The sequence below is a fragment of the Monodon monoceros genome, unplaced genomic scaffold, assembly GCF_005190385.1.
Source record: "Monodon monoceros isolate NGI ecotype Baffin Bay Population unplaced genomic scaffold, NGI_Narwhal_1 Super_Scaffold_19, whole genome shotgun sequence".
In the NCBI taxonomy this organism is placed as follows: Eukaryota; Metazoa; Chordata; class Mammalia; order Artiodactyla; family Monodontidae; genus Monodon; species Monodon monoceros.
This window is the reverse complement of record NW_021703775.1, coordinates 87,359,961-87,369,726: the sequence shown is the minus strand read 5'-3', so window position 1 is coordinate 87,369,726 and position 9,766 is coordinate 87,359,961. Positions and strand designations below refer to the sequence as shown.

General features: G+C 42.0%; 1 protein-coding gene across 1 annotated transcript in view; it reads left to right on the top strand.

Moving 5' to 3' along the window:
- SNTG2 (syntrophin gamma 2) overlaps positions 1-9,766 on the top strand; it is a 150,764-nt gene that overhangs the window by 8,770 nt on the left and 132,228 nt on the right. Inside the window, exon 2 of the mRNA XM_029231640.1 lies at positions 580-733. Within this exon, the coding sequence (XP_029087473.1) occupies positions 580-733 (154 nt within the window). The remainder of the gene's footprint in view (positions 1-579; positions 734-9,766) is intronic.

The window sequence follows — 9,766 nt, the reverse complement described above, 5'->3', positions numbered from 1 at the left end:
CCCCCCCCCCCGCCCCTCCCCCGCCCTCCGCGCTCCCGTCCCCCGCCCCCTCCCCATCCCCCCTCCAGTTGTCCACATCCCCATGCCCCCTCTTGCTCTCCGGCACTGCACTGAAGCTCATCCTTACAGGGGTTTAACCCACACTTTGTTGGCCTGCAAGCCCCAGATCATCAGATTACCCTTCAGGAATGTGTGCTTATATTCAGAGAAACAGCGTTCCAAGTCTGAGGAATTCTAGGTCAGCTGTCAGAATCTTTCCTCTTTTTTTGCTCAGTTTCACAGTATTTTGAGAAAGTGCATCCTGTGTTGTGATCTTTAGCTGTGCCATTTCTTTATTTCATCGCAGAGGGAGAGGGCTCGTCTGTGTGTGTTGCTGCTGGCGGTTCTGAGGGGGAGTGGAGCCGGTGGCCCCTACGTCTCCTTTAGTGACGCCTGCCTGGGGTATAAGTGCTGCACCCTCACTCACAGGCGGCAGTGGGCAGTGCACGCCCACCTCCCTGACACTCTGGGCCCCTACTGTGAGGCCAGTGATGTGGACAGATGTGGTGCCTGACCCTCTGGTGCTGACCTTGTGGTCAGATGCGGGGACCACGCAGGATGAGGAGGTGCTCCCTGGAGCCTGTGGTCCTGAGGGCAGCACCTCCGGCCCCAGCCTTGCTGCTGGCCCCCCTGGGAACCACCGTCTCCTGGAGGCTGACCCGGGTCTGTGCCCTCTGCAGCTTCTCTACTATGAGTAACCTCCTCGAAGGTGTTTGGAGGGCAGCCCTCCTGATGCCATGGAAATGTTTAATTCTTCTGGGATCCGAGTTTTTAATGCTCTGACTCTCTGTTATAAGTAGAGGGCTGGGGTTTTGTGTACAGACATCACTTTGATGAGCTGAAGGATCCTGGGAGCAAACCTCAGCCCCCACTGCAGTTTCCACTGGTCCTTCCAGCAGGACCTGAGGTGCAGCCTGCAGTGGGTGGTGATGCTGACGAGCCTGTCTGGATGTGAGCCTGTGTGAGCCCTGCTGGGGCCTGCTGGGTCCTGGTTGTTGATTTCATGAGGGATTTTGTAGAGGTGATGTGTTTCCATAAATCCTCAAGAACAAAGCAGCATTAATGACCCCCGTAGCAATGAATAAATCTTCTATACAAACAAGTAGGCAATAATATCACATTTCTTATGTTATCTGAGGTTGAATTGATGTATTTTATGGATTTTCTTAGAAGGTACATTTTCAGTTGAAGAAACTAAATTAGGAAGACAAACAGGGTAAAACTGAATCATATAATAACTCATTTCTATTCAATAAAAGTTCACCTGAAATACACGTGATAAAAATTAGGCATTTTCGAAGTTAAAAAAATAATACCGCCAAGATGAGCTGTTTTTTCTTCTTCTTGATCCCTTTCATTTTTATTTCATTAAAAAAATGTTTGTTTCGCTTCCTGACTGTCTAGCCTGTGTAGGTGCCAAGTACACCAGACTGTAAGTGCTGTCACAGGGACCTCACGTTATAAGACATAATCCAGGACCTCACGCAGACCGTGCATTTGCTGACTTACACTGCTAACCAGTGAGAGAAGTGCGTCTCCTGTCTTCCACCAGCATCCGTGAAATCCCAGCAGGTTACTTTGCTATCTTTCAAGCTGGGTCAAACCTCAGAACCTCCGTCAGTGTCAGTGATAAATTTCTTGAATCATTAAATTTCTTGAATTTGATCATTAGAATGGAGTGATATAAAAAATGTTCATTTTAGTATTTAGTATTTAGTATTTAGTATTTAGTATTTAGATATATAATTACACATTTATGTATTATTTCATAATGTCTTTGTGTAACCAGAATGAAACAAAAATATAAATTAAAATAGTACATAGATAAAATGATGTATTTTGGGGTCTGTGACATGGAAGTGACCCATGGGAGACCAGGAAGGACAGGAGGGAGTCGGAGGGATTACATTCTTACACTGTTCACGGAGCGATGCTGCTTGGTGGTAGATGGTGATACAGGAAGATGTATGTTTCCATATCCAGAGAAACACTTAAAAATAGAACAAAGCTATATGGTTAAAACAGTTTTTTTTTTTTTAAATTGACGAAATGGAAAACTAGCACATACTTAAAATTCATCCAAAGATGGCAGGAAAGAAGGAACCAGAGGGATGGAGAACGGATGCCCAAACAGAAAACAAGACCAAACATGGTGGAAATAAGTCAGACCATGTGGACAGTCACCTCCAGGGCGAAGTCTGAGGGTTCATTTAAAAAGCTGGAAACTTGACAAGACCCCACTTTGCGCTGTTTACAGGGATCACATTGAGAGAGACACAGAATGAGAGAAAAGGGTCTACTCAGACTTAGGTCCAGCTCCTCTGAGGACGACGGGGCTGGGGGTGAAGCTTCAGCAGGGGGAGGGCATGCACACGGGGCCTGATGACCTCTGAATAGGTCTGTCCTCGCGGGTGGGGAGGTGGCTTGACAAACCCAGCTCATCCTGCTTCTGCTGAGAGGTCACCTTGGTTCCAGCGGAGGGCCACTCCCAGGGTCACGTTTTCAGGAGCTGTTGGGCACCAGGTGTCCGCACTCTGCAGGGAGCCTGGAACTCACTAGATTGGCCTTGTTTTTAACAATAGTTTTCCTGCAAGTTGAGTTTACATGTAAGTAGACAAAGAATAAAACATTCCTCTACTCTCTGAGTGCCCTTCCTATTCTACACACTCAACAGGCCCTAGGAACACGACGGAATTAACATGCTTTCCACATCCAAGGTGTTGCAGCCAGGTGAGTGATTAAGGTGATTATTGTAATTGCTAGTCCTGGATCCATCACGGCATGATTGTTCCTTATGTGCTTAGTCTATAGTGTTAGTGATAAAATGCTGTAAAAATCAGAAACACACTAAAGACAATGGCAATTAGATGTTCTGATTTTCACAGCCATTTTCTGTTTTGTTATTTTCTGTACACTGACATACTACCAGGTTTCAGCGCCAGTGTTCATAACAAAAACCGTTTTGGCATTTGCTTAAAAACACGCACCACTTACTTTAAATTCTTCTGCTGACAGTACTGGTGGAAGGCATGACATGGAGACTTGATTTTATTTGTACATTCGGAGCTGCACGTGGATGACGGTAGTGGATCATGTGGAATTAGCTTGTGACCTACTACAGCATTCATAGTAATTAAACAAGACATTCGCTTTCCAGGCATTAAGATCATGTAGCTTGAGAGCCAGCTGTTTACCACTGAATCTGCAAGGCCACTGCCTTCACTGGAAACGGCAGGGGTTTTCCTTGGGGCTGTTTAGAATGAAGCTTCTGAACCAAAATGTGCATTTTAAAAGACAGACGTTGTAATATCCATAACACGTTTATCAGTGCATTACATTGTTTTATAATTTTGATGAGGAGTGTTCTGTAGAAGCTTTAAGGTGGAAAGGGCTCGTTGTAGTTGATCATAAAAAACATATCTGTGTTTGAACTTATATTCAGTATTTCATAAAATGCTAAATACCTTAACAAATAAGTCATGACATAAAGGCCCATCCTGTGACAAGACTGTTACTTTTTCACATGCTGAACACGGACAGATGTACCCAAATGTATGCGATGGACATTCAAATAGCCTGAGTGTCTTTTTATATGTTTAGAGTTTTTTATGTAAGTTTATGTAAGTGGAAAAATCTTTGTCTTCTAGTTTACATCCTAAAATTGTCTGACCTGTCTGTGAAAATGAACTATATTCCCATCAAAGTCCTGGCCACCGATTATGAAAGTGGGAATGTGAGTGTAGGCTCGTCCTGGAGGGCACCCTGAGTCTGGGAGAGCACCACGACCCAGGCCCCTGGAGGAGACTGATACCACTGTGGCCACCATGGGAGGGCGGATGGGTGTGGCAGGTGCTGGCTCTGGGGATGTGGTACCCAAGCAAGCTCTCATCTCTCTGCCCCACTTTTCTGGATGAAGGAGGAGGAGGTTGTTGGCTAGAGAGATATCCAGCTTCCTGGTGGCAGGTGTGAGGCAGGCAGAGCTTGGTCCATCTCAGATGAGCGATGCTTCCATGTGCCTTACCTGTGGGAAGGGTCGTTTATGGGGGTCTCATCTGCAAAAGGGGCCCCGCATACCTGCTGTTCAGCCTGGGGCTGCCACAGGAGATAACACCTGTGAAAACAGCACATTGTAAGCTCTAAAGCACTGTGTCCTCACCAGCTTTGATGGGTTTTTTTTTTTTCTCCTGACATTTCTTTTTTGGTTAACTGCCTTTAACCTATAAACATCCCTACAAAATTTAAAGGTTACTGTATATATAAAATGCCAAACACACCCCTACAATTTTACATTACAACTTTCTTAGGAAACATTTTTCAAGAGTAAGTGCAGTGTGAATTTAAAGCAGCTCAAATCCTGATTTAGCAGAACTTAAATAATTATTATAACAGGTACTGCTTAAATTAAAAGTCTAGCTTCAGCAAGAATGTCCTAACAGAAGCAATGTTGACAGTGTATCCCTTTAATTTTTATTGTACTTTGAAGTCTTTGAATCACTTTTATGTATGTATCTTATTTAATTCATTGTTGCATTGCCATGTGGGTCAAAGATAATGTCCTTTTAAATCAAAATGAATAAAATAATCATGGAATCACATGTTACATGCAGAATGGACCATAAGGGTTCACTTATCTCCCAATATAGATGCCAAAACTGATGGCCAGAGAGGAGTGATAACTTACAGAAGGTCACGTAGCCAAGAAAAATAGGTCAGGTGAGCGTTTCCGATTAAAGCTACAGATGTAGCTTGTGTGTGTGCATTTGTAAGCTAAGCCCCGCCTGTCCGAGGCACTGCTCCGGTGGTGAGGACATCACCTCATGGTGGTGAGCTGCCTGGGGCGTCCTCCACAGCAAGTCTCAGCACGTGACACAGCTTTCCTAGGGATGTCGTTTGTGTCTTTTTAAACTTCAAACTCTTGCTTTTGTGGGCAGAATATTACCTGTTTTTCCAGTGTAAAGCTTTCTTTTCTGTTGGTTGGTATAAAATGAATGCATTAAGGTCCTGTTTTTCTTTACCCCTAAGAGGCAAGCAGTAGTTGTTTTGATGTCTTTTTAGTGGAATATTGCCTGATTGTCATTTTTTCCCTCCGTATCTGAACTCTTTGGGGACATTTGTTTTTTATTTAATTGGGGTATAGTTGTTTCACAATTTTGTGTTAGTTTCTTCTGTACAGCGAAGTGGAGTTCCCTGTGCTATACAGCAGGTTCTCATTAGTTATCTATTTTATCCATATTAGTGTATACATGTCAATCCCAGTCTCCCAGTTCATCCCACCCCTCTTTCCCCCCTTTTCTTTCTAAAATCTTGGCTGTAGATTTTCCTGGCGTGATGGCTCTTCCTGGCTGTCTGCCCGTTGATGCCTTTATCCTTTCGTTTTGTGTGAAGTGCTGCAGGACTAACAAAGTCGACTTTTTCTTTCTGGTACCGAAAGTGGCTTCATTTTTACTGATATGTAAATAGTGTGAAAAGATAACCTACCAGGAAAACCCCTGGATTGCATTCATCTTCTGCTGGTTTGAGACAGGCTACTAGAAACTTTCACAGGTAGTGTCTCATTGACTCATTCTATCACCCAGGGAAGTTGGAATGATCTAATTTTACCCATCAGGAAACGGCGGCTCAGAGGAGGAAGGTGGATGGTCCAAATGTGTATGGCCAGCATGTGACAGAACTGGAATTAATTTTTATGTCCTCTGATGCTTTTTCTGTGACATCACTGCACTTCTGTACAGGATCTTTTCATTTTTTACATATTGCAAAAGTAATTGCTCAAAAGTACATAAACCTCACAGTTTCAGTTGTACCGTGTATAGAATGTCTACAGCCTTTCAGGGAATATTTTGTATGATCTTTCATATTCGTTAGACCCAGTAAACCAAGATCAAAGAGACAATATTAGAAGTTTAGAATTCTTTATAACAAAGTACTACTTATAATGCCCTTAGGTATGTATTGCTAAAAACTGGACTAAATTAAAAATCCATCCCTGTCTTTCTCGCCGTGAATAAACTGCTAAGGGATACAGATAGACTGTCTCCCTCCTCCGTGTGTTTTCATAGCTCTTTGTCTTTATTTTTGCACTTGATATTCATTCTTTAATTCATTTGTCAACAATTCAGTGAAGAAAATATGCTTATTTCTGAATAAACAAGGAAAATGCATTAAGACTACGTGTGTACAATGCTCTTTGGTAGAATAGCCATGAGCATCTGGTGGGTGAGAGGTTGTCCACCGTGTTCTGTTACAGAACAGGCTTCTGTTTTGTGTGGTTCTCCTGGAAACCTTCAGCTTTGCCACACTCCTAACACATACATCACGGAGTGATTTGAGAGGGGTGTTCTTGGTTGTATAAGTAAATTAAAAAGCTATAAAATAGTTAAGTTTAGTTTTTATGATTTTTTTAAAATTAGCGAGCAGACTGCTTCTTGCCACCTCCACTCATATGAAGGGCAAGCCATTTTAGCAGCGAGTGTAAGAGTGGCCAGATTAAACCATCCATAATAGGTGATGCATATATGTATATGAGAATTGTGGACGTTTACATAAAATGTTGGTTTTTTGTTTGTTTCTTTCTTTCTCCTTTGTTTTTTAACATCTTTATTGGAGTATAATTGCTTTACAATGGTGTATTAGTTTCTGCTGTATAACAAAGTGAATCAGCTGTACATATACATATATCCCCATATCCCCTCCCTTTTGCATCTCCCTCCCACCTTCCCTATCCCGCCCCTCTAAGTGGTCACAGAGCACCGAGCTGATCTCCCTGTGCTATGCGGCTGCTTCCCACTAGCTATCTGTTTTACGTTTGGTAGTGTATATATGTCCATGCTACTCTCTCACTTTGTCCCAGCTAACCCTTCCCCCTCCCCATGTCCTCAAGTCCATTCTCTACGTCTGCATCTTTATTCCTGTCCTGCCCCTAGGTTCTTCAGATCCATTTTTTTTTTTACATTTCATATATATGTGTTAGCATACGGTATTTGTTTTTCTCTTTCTGAGTTACTTCACTCTGTGTGACAGACTCTAGGTCCATCCACCTCACTACAAATAACTCAATTTCATTTCTTTTTATGGTTGAGTAATATTCCATTGTGTATATGTGCCACGTCTTCTTTATCCATTCATCTGTCAGTGGACACTTAGGTTGCTTCCATGTCCTGGCTATTGTAAATAGAGCTGCAATGAACGTTGTGGTACATGACTCTTTTTGAATTATGGTTTTCTCAGGGTATATGCCCGGTAGTGAGATGGCTGGGTCATATGGTAGTTCTGTTTTTAGTCTTTTAAGGAACCTCCATACTGTTTTGCATAGTGACTGTATCAGTTTACGTTCCCATCAACAGTGCAAGAGGGTTCTCTTTTCTCCACACCCTCTCCAGCATTTATCGTTTGTAGATTTTTTGATGATGGACATTCTGACCGGTGTGAGGTGATACCTCAGTGTAGCTTTGATTTGCATTTCTCTAATGATTAGTGATGTTGAGGATCCTTTCATGTGTTTGTTGGCAATCTGTGTATCTTCTTTGGAGAAATGTCTATTTAGGTCTTCTGCCCATTTTGTTTCTTTGTTTTGTTCGGGTTTTTTTGGGTTTTTTTTGTTTTTGTTTTTTTTTGCGGTACGCGGGCCTCTCACTGTTGTGGCCTCTCCCGTTGCGGAGCACAGGCTCCGGACGCGCAGGCTCAGCGGCCATGGCTCACAGGCCCAGCCACTCCACGGCATGTGGGATCCTCCCGGACTGGGGCATGAACCCACGTCCCCTGCATCAGCAGGCGGACTCCCAACCACTGCGCCACCAGGGAAGCCCATCTTCTGCCCAATTTTGGATTGGGTTGTTTGTTTTTTTGATATTGAGCTGTATGAGCTGCTTATAAATTTTGGAGAGTAATCCTTTGTCAGTTGCTTCATTTGCAAATATTTTCTCCCATTCTGAGGGTTGTCTTTTTGTCTTGTTTATGGTTTCCTTTGCTGTGCAAAAGCTTTGAAGTTTCATTAGGTCCCATTTGTTTATTTTTGTTTTATTTCCATTTCTCTAGGAGATGGGTCAAAAAGGATCTTGCTGTGATTTATGTCACAGAGTGTTCTGCCTATGTTTTCCTCTAAGAGTTTGATAGTGTCCAGCCTTACATTTAGGTCTTTAATCTATTTTGAGTTTATTTTTCTGTATGGTGTTAGGGAGTGTTCTAATTTCATTCTTTTACATGTAGCTGTCCAGTTTTCCCAGCACCACTTATTGAAGAGACTGTTTTGCCTCCTTTATCAAAGATAAGGTGAGCATATGTGCGTGGGTTTATCTCTGGGCTTTCTATCCTGTTCCATTGATCTATATTTCTGTTTTTGTGCCAGTACCATACTGTGTTGATTACTGTAGCTTTGTAGTATAGTCTGAAGTCAGGGTGTCTGATTCCTCCAGCTCCATTTTTCTTTCTCAAGATTGCTTTGGCTATTCGGGGTCTTTTGTGTTTCCATACAACTTGTGAAATTTTTTGTTCTAGGTCTGTGAAAAATGCCAGTGGTAGTTTGATAGGAGTTGCATTGAATCTGTAGATTGCTTTGGGTAGTATAGTCATTTTCATAATGTTGATTCTTCCAATTCAAGAACATGGTATACCTCTCCACCTGTTTGTATTGTCTTTAATTTCTTTCATCAGTGTCTTATAGTTTTCTGCATACAAGTCTTTTGTCTTCTTAGGTAGGTTTATTCCTAGGTACTTTATTCTTTTTGTTGCAGTGGTAAATGGGAGTGTTTCCTTAATTTTTCTTTTAGATTTTTCATCGCTAGTGTATAGGAGTGCAAGAGATTTCTGTGCATTAATTTTGTATCCTGCAACTTTACCAAATTCATTGATTAGCTCTAGTAGTTTTCTGATAGCATCTTTAGGAGTCTCTATAGTATCATGTAGGATAGTATCACATAGTATAGTATCATGTCATCTGCAAACAGTGACGGTTTTACTTCTTTTCCGATTTGGATTCCTTTTATTTCTTCTTCTTCTCTGATTGCTGTAGCTAAAACTTACAAAAGTATGTTGAATAATAGTGGTGAGAGTGGGCAACCTTGTCTTGTTCCTGATCTTAGTGGAAATGGTTTCAGTTTTTCAGCATTGAGAATGATGTTGGCTGTGGGTTTGTCATATATGGCCTTTATTATGTTGAGGTAAGTTCCCTCTATGCCTACTTTCTGGAGAGTTTTTATCATAAATGGGTGTTGACTTTGTCGCAAGCTTTCTCTGCATCTATTGAGATGATCATATGGTTTTTATCCTTCAACTTGTTAAAATGGTGTATCACATTGATTGATTTGTGTATGTTGAAGAATCCTTGCATCCCTGGGATAAACCCAACTTGATCATGGTGTATGATCCTTTTAATGTGCTGTTGGATTCTGTTTGCTAGTATTTGTTTTTTGAAATTCTGTCATTCTAAATTTTCTCCATGCATTTCTTTACATTTATATTTATGTACAAACTTAATTTTTTATATCTTAGGTGCTGCGTGCTCTTTTGCTCTTCAAGAATTGATATCTGTGGACACTTTCCTTGCCAAGAGATACAGAACTGATATTCTAAGTACGTCAGGTGTGTTAAGTCTGTTAGGCTCACGCTTAGTGTCACATTAAAGGGTAACACACTCTAACCGTGAAGAGAGTGGGGAACAGTGGTTCGCATAACTCCCAGGGCGGCTGCCTGGCTGCGCCTGTGGGTGGATTCCTGGAGGCAGAGACACCTG